This window comes from Nycticebus coucang, chromosome 16 (assembly GCF_027406575.1).
Source record: "Nycticebus coucang isolate mNycCou1 chromosome 16, mNycCou1.pri, whole genome shotgun sequence".
Taxonomy (NCBI): domain Eukaryota; kingdom Metazoa; phylum Chordata; class Mammalia; order Primates; family Lorisidae; genus Nycticebus; species Nycticebus coucang.
Window position 1 is genome coordinate 19,294,034 of NC_069795.1, and position 13,811 is coordinate 19,307,844.

The window sequence follows — 13,811 nt, forward strand, 5'->3', positions numbered from 1 at the left end:
TGAGAGGAAAATAGGATCTATAACAGATAAACTTAATATGTAAAGCTTTATTTCTTATGGTGTAGACAGCCATTAATTTACACTTTGTTTATATATCTCAAATTCATCATAAAAATTTTTTTGAAGTTGTTTTCCTTTTTACTACCTTGCAGTATCAAATTAACATTTCTTACTGATAAATGGGAAAATACTAAAGGCACAAATACTCACGTTGATCAATTGTAACTATTTCATTCATCTGTTGTTCCTGGCTTGCCAATACATCTGAAAAACATCCAAAAAATTTTTTTTCCATCAACTAGAAATACAAGTCCCAATCTAGTAAGCAAAATACTAGATGAAACTTACTGGCATAAAAACCTAAAAAATACTTGATATTGACTTTATATATAAGGAAAAGATCTCTTTCACAGAAAAGTAACATAGAGAAAGCTCTAATTTCTTTTTATTGTTCAGAAAAAGTTATTCAGAGAACCTGGTTTTCTGAATATAAATATCTGTATCTAAGACAATTATCTATATAAAACCATGTAAAATTATTTAAACTTTCCAGATTAGATCAAAGAAATATCACATCAAACAAATTATTTAGGTAAACATTCTCTACCATAAAGGTCTACCTCTTACAATCTCTTACAATATCCACCTTTGAATAAAACAGCTTTAAAACTTTATAATGCTTCTACTTAAAGATAGCTGTATTTTCAATAAAATTGTATCAGTTCCAAATGTTATAATTAAACTGGGTAATTTAACATGTATACAAATACAGCTCTCAATATAAAGATTTTATTATAAAAGGTTTTAACATAAGCCTTTAAAGCAGTAATCTTCACCAGTGCGCCCTGAGAAGATCTTAAGGGTGCCGTGAACATTTTTAGAGACAGGCCAGGTGTCATGGTTCACACCTGTAATCTTAGCACTATGGGAAGCCAAGGAGGGTAGATTGAGCTCAGGAGTTAGAGACCAGACTGAGCAAGAGAGCAAAACTCTGTCTCTAAAAATAGCCAGGCCTTGTGGTAGTGCCAATAGTTCAAGCTACTTGGGATGCTGAGGCAAGAGGATCACTTGAGCCCGAGAGTTTGAGGTTCCTGTGAGGTATGATGCCATGAGAGTGACAAAATTAGGCTGTCCTAAAGAAAAAAAAAACTTTTTTTGAAGATCATTAATTATTTTCAGAAGAAGTTCACAGCACAGTATTTTCTTTTTACTCTTTTTAATCAACACAATTTAAGTGTGCCGTGGAAGTGTAACTATAGCTTCAAATGTGCTGTGAGATGAAAAAGGTTGAAAAACATTGCTTTACAGAATCATTCATTACTTACCTGTTGCTCGTCCCTGCTTAAATGTTATTCTTTACCTCTCAAACAAGAACTGCACAACCCAGTGTCTATTACTTCAGCCTACTTTACTTCTCTTAAACTATATCCTTTTCCCTTGAAATTGGAATTGTACCCTCCAGCAATCATTCTGGGTACTGAATGAGTTCTAGGGCCTGGGCCTCAAAGGAGATTCTAGTAAGGGTCCCTTGTCAGCATCCAGTTATAGACACATAGAGTTAAAAAAGGCTTGGGAAGTAAAAAGAGGTTTGATGGGATATTTCTTGGGGGGTCCACAGTTTGGAGGCTTATTTATACAGGAATACCCTCAGATCGACCTGGGTTCAGGTCTTAGCTCTAGGATTATTCAACCTCTCTGAATATTAATTTAAACATTAATTTCTTACTGTTTATATAAGATACCTACACCTACTACTTCATTAGATTATTGTGAAGATTAAAGAAAAACGTTTTTAAGAAGCACAGTGCCTGAAATAGTTAATTTTTCTGTAAACTGAAGATGTTACTATTTTACTCAGACTCTTCTAACACTGTCCCTCTCTTGGAAAAAAAAACAACCAAAAACAAACCCCACAATCCACAATTTTGATTACGGCAGATTCTCCTCAGAATTTTATAAAAGTTCCTCAAAGAGTCAAAGTGCTATTGAATGGAAATTATTCCATTTGTGACTAAATGAACAGAAGTGCCCCAGTTTCAAAAGAGAGCATCTGGGTATATACCTAGTAGAGGAATTACAGGATTGAATGGCAGATCTAGTTTTAGATCTCTAATCACATTATAACAAAGATATTTGTACCAGAATGTTTATTGCAGCCCAATTCATAATTGCTAAGTCATGGAAAAAGACCAAGTGCCCATCGATCCACGAATGGATTAATAAATTGTGGTATATGTACACCATGGAATATTATACAGCCTTAAAGAAAGATGGAGACTTTACCTCTTTCATGTTTACATGGATGGAGCTGGAACATATTCTTCTTAGTAAAGTATCTCAAGAATGGAAGAAAAAGTATCCAATGTACTCAGCTCTACTATGAAACTAATTTATGGCTTTCATATGAAAGCTATAACCCAGTTATAACCTAAGAATATGGGGAAGGGGGAGAGGGAGAGGGAGATGATGGGTGGAGGGAGGGTGATTGGTGGGATTAGACCTGTGGTGCATCTTACAAGGGTACATGTGAAACTTAATAAATGTAGAATATAAATGTCTTAACACAATAACTAAGAAAAGGCCAGGACGGCTATGTTAACCAGTGTGATGAAAATATGTCAAATGGTCTATAAAACCAGTATATGGTGTCCCATGATTACATTAATGTACACAGCTATGATTTAATTTAAAAAAAAAAAAGAGCATCACCATCACATAGCACAGGTGGTGCTGGAGCACTGGAGCTTAGAAGCTCCAGTCAGCTTCTAAGCCCTGACTGGAGTCTGGGCTGTTTCCTGGCAACTCTCACAAACACAAAAAGAGAAGGATTTTTTTTTTTTTTTTTATTTTTTATTTTTGTAGAGACAGAGTCTCATTGTACCGCCCTGGGGTAGAGTGCCGTGGCGTCACACGGCTCACAGCAACCTCTAACTCTTGGGCTTACGCGATTCTCTTGCCTCAGCCTCCCGAGCAGCTGGGACTACAGGCGCCCGCCGCAACGCCCGGCTATTTTCTTTTTTTTTTTTTTTTTTGGTTGCAGTTTGGCCGGGGCTGGGTTTGAACCCGCCACCCTCGGTATATGGGGCCGGCGCCCCACCGACTGAGCCACAGGCGCTTGATCCAAGATGATATGGGCACTCTGGACATCATATTCCTCCTGCTGCCCTGCTCCCCTAATCCTTGCCTTGCACAAAGGATACAGATCACAGAGGCAAAGCCTTGGGGCACCTGAAGTCACTGTATGGAGAAACATCAGACACTAAAGGTATAAAGCAATTCCTTTTCCTAAAGAAAACCCTTGGCAAACAGACCTTTCTTTGACTCTAGTGACAGAAAACAGATATTTATAGCAAGAAGTACACCACGTAACTGACAGCACTGGAACATTTTCTGATTATCCTCTTCATGTATAATAAATAAGACACACAGTTGAGTAAGTTTCAAGGGGAACTCTGGACAGGTGGTGGCTTGGGTGGATAACCCAACACAATTATCTGAAGGAGGAACTCTGCCTCTTTCGTACTGCTTCTCCTTGAGCGATCACTGAGGATGAAGAGGTAATAGATGCTAGGTCAGTAACAGTTCTGTCCCAAGACCAGTACATTTCAGAGATATGCCAGAAACCTCCCTACAGAAGGAACCAGAGCTGGACTGTACTTAAAGGACTCTGTTCTGAGAAGTGAGACTTGTGAATTATAGAAAATCTATATCAGAAATAGCTTTATACATTATCTTGCCAATCCCCACATTCTGAACTGAACATTAAATTCTCAAATCAGATGGAATTTCCTTGCCAGAGCAAAGAATCATAACTGGACTACCAAGGAATTCCAGGAGACACTCCTCTAGGCTGTGGGGCTCAACTGCTTTTGAAAACAAAGCAACAGTTTCAGAGCAGAGCTTTTCTGCAAAGACTGATTCTACTGCACGGAAAGGGAAAAATACAAAAGATGGCTTTGTTTTCTGTACTAAAAGTCTATAAATGAGCTTTGAAGTTTGAGAAGCCATGATTTGAGAAAAGCTGTGAATCAAGGAAAAATGAAACTACAGTCCAAGCACTATCCTTGTTGTACTGAGAATTCCTATAAGAAAAAAGTTTCAATAAACACAATTCATGCTAAGAACTTGAAACAATTCAAAATTTACCTTATTAATCTGAAAAACTCTGCAGAGAAGAAAATCTATGAAACCAAGGACAAACCTTCAACCAGGACACTCATTTATCTAATGAGTGGAAATAAATTGGAAATAAACACTGCAAATGCAATGAATGGATTACAGTCATCTAGTGCACAGATAATTTTAAAAATATTTGTTTAAGAGAATCTGAGATAATTTTAAAAATATTTGTTTAAGAAAACTATAGACATAAAGAATGAAAAGCCTTTCTCCAGAGCCTGTTTCCTGTTCAACAGCAGAGCAGGTATCTTGGATAAAAACTCTAAGCATTAAATAACTATTTTCTACTCTTCTCAGTGCTACCTCTGAGTACAGAAATGCACTCGAATTTTGAGAAGGAGTAAAATGGAGTTAATGGAAACTACAGGAGATATTTTTCAGTTAATTATTTCTTTGCTGACATTTAGGTACTAGATAATACATGAGAAAACTGTGGGACAATAAATAATAAAAGGAACCTGGAGATCCAGCTTATTAGGAAACCAGAGTTCTCCCCTTGTTGGGTACATGGTATAACAAAATGCCACTGGGTATATTTTCATCCACAATTGTTTAAAAAGCATTATCAGAGTTTGTCCTATTCCTGTATTCTGAAAAATACATGGCTCTGGCTAACACTTCTGATATACAAAACTATCAGGGAATGGGTTGCTGCTGCAGTGTTTTAACAGATGCCTTAATAGTCACTGAAATAATTTGCACTTATTTGAGTTCTTCTTTCTTGGATACCAAACAGTTTCTAATTTCTTTATATACAAGGTCTGACAATTGAATTTGTGAACTCATCCTAGAAATGACTCATCCTACATACCTGACTGCTGAATATCACTGCTGAATATGCCTACAGTCACCTTTGAAGTATGCCTGTTGGGAAGCTACACTCCAACACCAATGCTAGTACATACTTCAAAATAATTTGGGATTCTTTTTCTGGAATGACCATCAGAGCTAGTATTGTAGGGCACACAAAATATACAATAATAAATGCCGCTAGGCAAGATATTACCTCATGTCAACACCACACAGCTGTGAGACACTGATATACCAAGATTATGAAACTTTACTGAATTGTTTGTACAGTGCTGCCAATGTAAGCCTATGGTGGCAAGTTCATGAATATAATTGACAGACCTCATACAAGGACAGCTCTGATGGTAATTCAGGAAAGAGCTCCAAAACTGCTTGGTAGCTACGTGCACTCTGAGAGACTGAGGTGGGAGCATTGCTTCAGCGCAGGAGTTTGAGACTAGCCTAAGCAAGAAGCTAACAATAGAAAAATCAGCCAGGTGTGGTACTAGGAACCTGTAGTCCTAGCTTCTGGGGAGGCCTAGGAAGGAGGATCACTTAAACCCAGGAGTTAGAGATTGCTGTGAGCTAGGATGATGCCAGTCTACTCTAACCTGGGCAACAGAATGAGATTGCCTAAAAAACCCAGAATTGCTCTGAAGGGTGGACTAGGCGCTGGCATCAGTGCATAGCTTTCCAAGGGGAGTACTTCAAATATGACCATAGTGATATTCAGCAACGAGGTATATAGCACTTTTTCCAGGATGAGTTGATGAACTTGTCAGATCTCATAGTTAATTACAATAGTATCATTTATGCAGCCACAAGTTATCAGTGGAAATACTTTTAAATAGTGGCTTCCAATTTGAAATGGTAGTTGAACAATTACACTTCTCCTTGCTCTCCTAAGACCCTATTCAATTCATAAAATTTTAGAAGATCTCATTAATAATAAAGACAATGGAAGGGAAGCCACCTGTGAACAAGTGATATTCAATTTCTAGAAGACGAGCAATAAATGGAAGAACTGACTGATGAAACAGAAGTCAACAACTAGAATATATAAAAAGGGCTAAATGTAGGGCACAGTATCTGATTTAAGAACTTGGGACTCTAACATTAGCGTGGGCTGGATCCCAGCTTTGCTACTCACATGCTCTGTAACCTTATAGGTCTCTTACAGCCTCACCCATTTAAAAAATAAGGAAAGTAATGATTTGTGGCATTACTACAGGAATTAAACAACCACAGCCTTATACAGTTAATGTTAATCATTACTGCTTAATAATTATTTGATTAGTAATGAATAATTAAGATAAAACAAAGTTACAAAGAAATAAAATTAAGCTTAAGTTAGAATGTAAATAAGTAATAACTCAAATTTTATACATTTTCGAAGAAGCTCCAGATGACTCCAGAGAATTTCTCCTCGAGGGACCCGCTGAAAAAAATCTTCTTGGCTGAGACTACATAATTCTCTTCCAGAAATGTTGAGTGTGGTGAGGTCTATATCAGTCATGCTGAATTCCTTCATTACCCAAACAACCCAATGCAGGACTTGGTCTGTGGACCACTGTATGGGATCTAGAAAGAAAAATACTATCTTTAGCTTAGATATTATATACTTGTCAACATATACCTTAGATATCATATGAATTTATAGTTAACTTGTCAATATGAACAATACATACAGATTTTTTCCCCAAGTGAAGTAAACTCATTATATGAAGTAAAAACATTTTTATGCTGTATTTTCTCCTTAGCTCCTTTTCAATTTCTTAATCTATATAAATTTCTAATGGAGTCAACATAGTTCTAGCTGAGTTAGTCTAGAGTTTTAGCAAGAAAAACAAAATGCAAAATTGCCCTCCAGTGGACCAAATGAAAGAATAAATATCTGATTATTTTCTGAAGAGAATGAAGTAAACCATCTACATTTTAAAAGTTATTTTGAACCTATATTGAAAAAAAATTATAAAGGAATTCTAGGGTCTAGCCTTTTTCTTCAAAATGTGAACAATGTAGTCTTTCCTCCACTTTCTTTTCAGCAAAAAGCTAGTTGCTCTTGCATTTATCCTTGTGGTGTAACTTCTAATAAATAAAGTAAACGTGCTAATGACCTATTTACGCCTATTTAATCAGGTGCTCCCACATAAGACATTAAGGCATTAAATACAAGAACTGTGTCTTACAAATCATTCTCTTTTCAAAACGTACCACAGTGCCTTGCACACACATTTGTTGAATCTGCAAAAAGTGTATCTAAATACTTTCCTTTTTCCTATCATTTTTTACTATCTAATTGAATTCACAAATGAAAAAGACAGCCAACATGTATAAATATTATGCCAACTTGTATAAATATTATATCATTTTAACACTAGAGAAATTGACTTTGGTAATAGTATTCTTACTTTAAGGAGATGATCTATACAAATAGTATAGTATTAGTTACATACCCAATAAATGAATGCTATTCAATAAAAATATAAGTAGGAAAAAACACCATACAGGTACTTATCAAGGGCCAATTTTCAATGAAAATGAATGTAAGATTATCATCCACAGAATCTTTTTAAAAAATTTTCCCCGAAGAACTTAAGGGAGGAGGATTCTAGGAAAGTGGTGGTAAAGTTTTTAAATTTCTGTGAGCATACACATAAAAACAAAAACAGCAACTAGCGAGCAAAATCAGTAACTCATGGAAGTTTACATACAATGAAACAAATGACAAGACATCCTTGCGGACCCCAAACGTACATGAGTAAAGACACAAACAGTAATAGCTACAAGACTTCTGTGGTTTTAGCATCTGTACAGGAGAAGGCATAGGGACACTCTGAGTACAAGAAAATCTAAATAAAGCCAAGAAGCATGCGCTTAAAGCCCAACAGGCCAAGGTGAAAGCAACAGCTAAAAAGTAAGTTTGCGTAATCCAACAGCAGCTGAGTAAAAGGGTCTATGGTAAGACCTAAAGGGCTGCCACGATGTACCACAGCCCCTGGGAGTTTTCCAAACTGAGCCAAGGATCACTTCAGAAGATAATGGCCCACAGTAAGGAGGAAGTGGCAGAAGTAGAATCAAAGTGACCAGCACAGGGACACCATGGAAAAGCAAAGAGAAGGCCCCCAGAAAAGTCAAGTAAGGGCACAGATAGGAGCTGAGAAAGTAATTTTTAATACTACTATTTAATACTACTTGAAAACAATGGAAGAGGGGATTCTATTAAGTTATAAAAGCTGAATCACAAATCCCTTTAAAAGTCTAAGAAAGCTCACTTTACATAAAAATAAACAGAGACGCATCAAGATCAAAAAGTCAGGGAAAAATATAATTAGTTTGATTTATCTTCTCAAATAATATCAGGCCTCTGGTTTAACGTAACTAATTGGCTGTATATGCTCTTCCTCTTTTCTCTAAGACTCTAGTAAAATGATAGTAATTTTTAAAAGATGTAAATTCACAGGGACATGGATACAAAGTGACAGACATGGAGGAGAGATTTCAACTAATATTCTGGAGACAATAAGCACGGTGGCAATCTATCAGAGTAACGGAAACTACGACCTAAAATGTCTGCCAAGGAGGGACACCAGGAGAGAATGCCTGTCTGCACAACTCTTTACTTGCTCTGGTCATGATGGTTCTAGGTAGCAGGACATGTTTAAAGCTGAAAATGAGGAGATGAATTTACATAGTATATGGGTGTGGTCAGAGCCTCCAGGATCTCTCCTTCATTCCTGGGAGCCAGTTAAGGGGAGCATCCCATACATGGACACCAGGAACTTACATGGAGATATGAAGCAAACACCTGAGAACACTTCCCAGTAATAAAGGTCCACAAAGTAAAGAGTGAGACTCTCTCCACCTCCTCCTGCCCCAGCTTGCTACCCATTTCCAGAATGCAGCCTTCACATGCATATCAATCCCAGAAGCTCATCCCAATCTTCTACTCCTGACAGATGCTTAGCCAATTCTCCAGAGAAACTAAAATAACCCAACAAAGAGATCTATTCATACTGAAACATTTGAAATTTTTTTAATGAAATGGCCAACACCTCATTTTACAATTCCTTTGGAACTTCAACCTAATTAGCAATAAAGTGATTTACTCCATGTGAACAGATGGGCAAGAATAACCAGATAGTTGAGACTAAAAACAAACCCCTAAAAACTCAAAATAAACCCCAAAAAACAGAATCCAGAAGCAGCAGAAATAGTGCAATAACAAAGTTTTTAAAAGGCCGCTATCATCGACATAGAGAGGTAAGAAAGAACACAGTATTTATAATATAAGACCAGAATGCAAAGGAAAGGAAGCCATTATCATATTTGCCAGGTATAAGGCATACTTTTTCACTAACATTTTTCACGGAAAAACAAGGGTGTGCATTATACATAGATAGTAAAACATGGGCGCAGGGGTGGGTCTCCTGGGACTACAGTACCCTCCTGCCTGCTGTATAGGGTTCCAGTCTGGGAGGATTCAGGATCCAATGAGAACAGGATGGAGCAGCTCCACTGGGTGCCACGATCAGAAGAGGAGGTGATGGTAGGGCTGGAGAGATGGGCTATGCAGAGGGGACGAGAAGCCCCACACACACTCCAGGGATCACCTAGTTGCCCAGGGGCTGAGAAGTCTCCAAAGCTCCCACACCACTGGCACAGGCATGGCCATCTTGGCCATGGCCGACAGTGTGGCAGGGAGGAAAGAGTGAAGCACAGCCTTCACAGAAAGGAGAGCTTCAGGAGGGTGGTGTGACATGCATATTTATCAGGGGAATTTTGTCCAAACCAGATGGGTCTCTTTGGCCAAGAGCAGACCATGTTCTCAAGAGGCATTTTCCCAAAAATGTGGGTGTGCATGATACACAACAAAATATAGTATGCCAAAGAGACACCTGCAATTTTATGTTTATTGTAGTATTCACAATTGCAAAGATATGGAATCAATCTAAGTATCTATGCACTCAGGAGTGGACAAAGAAAATGCAGTATAGGCAGTCCTCAGGTTACAAACGAGACAGGTTCTGTAGGTTTATTCTTAAGTTGAATTTGCATGTAAGTCATAAAAGTACATTTCCCTATTACCTATAATAGCCTCTGTTTATAAGTGTGAGTTATACATAAGTTGGATGTTTGTAACTTGGGGACTGCTTATATAATTTGCACCATGGAATACTACTCAGCCACAAAAATGAATGAAATATTTCTTTTGCAGCAATTTGAATGGAACTGGAGGCCATGGTCCTATGTAAAGTAATACAGGAATAGAAAACCAAACACTGTATTAAGCAGGAACTAAAATATAGCTATGTGGAGCATATCAAGTGGTACAATGGACAATGAAGACTCTGAAGGGGTGAGGCTGGGTGGAGTGAGGGAAGAAAACTACTTATCAGGTGCAATGTACTCTATTCAGGTGACAGGCACACTAAAATCCCAGACTTGCCACTGTACAATTCATCCAAGTAACCAAAAACCATGTGTACCTCTAAATCTATCAAAAGGAAAAACAAAAATATTTCAGTGAGAGATTAATTAAAAGAAATAATAAGTATTACCAATACTAAAATAATTATAATACATAAAAGCTGTTCCGAAGACAAGAACAAACAGAGCCACAGGAAAGAATACAGAGGTTGAAAACATGCTCGTGTATATTGAAAGACTGTAATGAGATAACCAGCATTAATAGTATTGAATATACAGACTGCAGGAGTCACCTCCACCCATGGGAAAAGGGTTGGTAACACGGAATAGGATAAATGGAGTTCTTTACATAATATACCTGAATAAATTTAATATTAATTATACACTAAGAAACAGCAATGGAATCTTACACAAATGAAAAAAAAAAAAACAATGGTATGGAAAGAATAAATAAAAATAAAGAACCCTTCCAAATTAAAATTAAAAATCAGATAACTTATATACTATTAATATAAAGACAAGAAAATCTGACAGAAATTAGTTCAAAAAGACAAAGTGATGATAAATGGAAAAGAAAAAAGACACAGAACATCAGCTGAGGAGATTCAATGGAAATTTCAGAAAGAAGAACACAGAAACATAAGACAATTATCAAAATAATTCAAGAAAAATGTCCCAAACTGAAGACTATAATTATCTAGATCAGCACTATCCAATAGAAATACACATAATACAGACTATTACATAATTCTAAATTTTCTCTCAGCTACATTAAAATAGTAAGTTAAATTCATCTTAATAATACATTTCATTTAACTTAAAACATCCAAATGTTATTTCAACATGTTATTAATATAAAAAAATTAAAAATATTTTGCAGTATTGTTTTTAATATTGGGTATTTTACACTTACACCACATCTCAATTATGACAATTATATGTGAGCACTTGAAATGTGTAACATATAATTAGTAGCTACCGTACTGGACAGTGCAGGGGCAGACTGAAATTCTGCACTATAAACCATAAATCTACAATGAATGAAAAAGATCCACAATGTCACTAAGCCAAGATAAAGATCAAAAGAGAAGATCATAAAAGCTTACAGAAAGAAAAATTAAAAAAAAGGATAAACAGGAACTAGAATCAGAAGGCCTCAGAACATCTCACACTGTAACATAATGGAAAAGAACATAGAAAAAATTGTTTTTGAGACAGAATCTCACTCTGTTGCCCCAGGCTGGAGTCTCGGGGGTGAGCCTTGCTCACAGTAACCCTCCTACCTCAGCTTCTCCAGTAGAGCTGGGACTACAGGCATCTACCACAACACTCGGCTAATTTTTTCTATTTTTAGTACAATGGGTCTCACCCTTGCTCAGGCCAGTCTCAAACTCCTGAGCTCAAGCGATCCACCTGCCTAAGCCTCCTAGAGTGCTAGGATTACAGGAGCCATAGCACCTTGCCTGAGACATCAAAATTTTGAGGAAAATGAATTTTTAACCTTAATATTCTATACTTGAACTATCAAACAGCAAAATAAAGACATTTTCAGATACATAAGAAGAAAAAAAAATTTTTCTCAGGTATCCTTTCCAGACAACCTGTAAGAGAGCATGAGAGAATAATGACTAAATAAATTTTTTTTTTTAAATCAAGAAAAAGGAAATAAGAGATCTAGGAAAATGGGGGATTCAGCACTACACAGAAGTAAAGAACAGGATGACTCTGCAGCAGATCTAGAAAAGACCTGGTCCAGACCTACTTGAGCATCTGGGAGAAACTAACAGGTACAAAAAAGATTCATGGAAATGGGCCAAAGCAAACACTCTTCACCCACTAAATTTTCTCACTGTTTATGCATACCAACCACTTCCTAACTGCAATATCCTTCTCTGTCCAATAGTTCCTTGTCTATAATAAACTCTTCGCCATATTTCCCTAGGCCACTATGATCCCTTTGAGATTCAGACAGCATGCTTCTTCTATATCAAAGGTTCTCAACTTGTGGGTCGCGACCCCTTTGGGGGTCTCCTGCATATATTTACATTACGATTCATAACAATAGCAAAATTACAGTTATGAAGAAGCAACAAAAATAAATTTATGGCTGGGGGTCACCACTGCATGAGGAACTATATTAAATGGTCACGGCTTTAGGAAGGTTGAGAACCACTGTTCTATATGAATTATTGACAGCTTAAAAACATGTTACCTTTTATGTCAATTATTTCTTTTCATCCATCCTCTCTTTCTTCAACTATAATGTGAACACCCTAAAATAGATTTTTAAAAAATATCTTTCTATTTCCAGCACTCGAGATAGTAACTATCCATCACATGGACTTATATGTTACAGTTGAAGGGGAGAAGAGAGAAAGAGATAAAGAAAATTAACATTCTTCCTAAAAATTCTGTATTTAACATATAGGCCAGGCACGGTGGTTCATGCCTATAACCCTAGCATTCTCGGATGCTGAGGCAAGAGGAATGATTGAGCCTAGGAGTTCAAGATCAGCCTCAGCAAACTGTGGTTCTACTAAAAATAGAAAAAATTAGCTGGACAAGGTGGCATGCACCTGTAATTCTTGCCATTTAGGAGGCTGAGGCAAGAGGATTGCTTGAGCCCAGGAGTTTGAGGTTGCTGTGAGGTAGGCTGCACTGCACTTTAACCTGGCAACAGAGTAAGACTGTCTCAAAAAATAAAGAAATTGGTTAAAAAATAAAATAAATAAAATAGACTATAACTTCCTCAACCTAGTGTTTGTTGTCTGTTAAGCTTAATTCTTATTCTACCTAACAAATGATTATGTATTTTATTACCATAGGGTATCCCAAGGCGCTCTTGTTCTTTCCTATAACCTTCCAGTGCAGCAGCCCATCTTGTCACTTGTTCTGAGGTTTCATCTGAAATGGTTGTGATGTGTTTTGTCCCATCAAGAGTTATGACTTGAGCTTCCTCAACAAGATGTGCTTCTGATTCAGCATGGTGAGCATCTGGATCAATAACTACTTCAACAGTGTCCGCAGGTTTAACAATTTCAAGGATGTTTAGCTTTGGCTCGATTCCTTAACAGTGGATTAAAAAAATAATAATAATAAATAAATATACACACACACATATATATTCACATATATAAAAATCTAAATAAAAACTATTGAAGGAAAATTTTACTTTAGTTTGTATGTTCCCAAATAGAGGAAAACTAGCTCTTAAGTATTTTTAGTATAGAGAATTTAACAGATCTCTAATTTAAAAGTAAAACACCACAACAGAACTTTTGTAAGAATAGTATTGTGTCAGTATCTATTTCCTGATTTTGATAACTATACTGTGATCAGATAAAAAAATCCTCATTTTTAGGGAAACATATACACTAATATATTTAGGGACAGAAGACGATTATGTCTGCATA

General features: G+C 36.7%; 1 protein-coding gene across 7 annotated transcripts in view; it reads right to left on the reverse strand.

The window, feature by feature from the left end:
- Positions 1-13,811, reverse strand: part of GABPA (GA binding protein transcription factor subunit alpha) — a 47,764-nt gene that overhangs the window by 11,052 nt on the left and 22,901 nt on the right. For all 7 annotated transcript variants that reach the window (XM_053564339.1, XM_053564338.1, XM_053564341.1 and 4 more), the window contains 3 exons: positions 13,219-13,464; positions 6,355-6,549; positions 211-264 (listed from right to left, as the gene is read on the reverse strand). In XM_053564339.1, the coding sequence (XP_053420314.1) occupies positions 211-264; positions 6,355-6,549; positions 13,219-13,464 (495 nt within the window). The remainder of the gene's footprint in view (positions 1-210; positions 265-6,354; positions 6,550-13,218; positions 13,465-13,811) is intronic.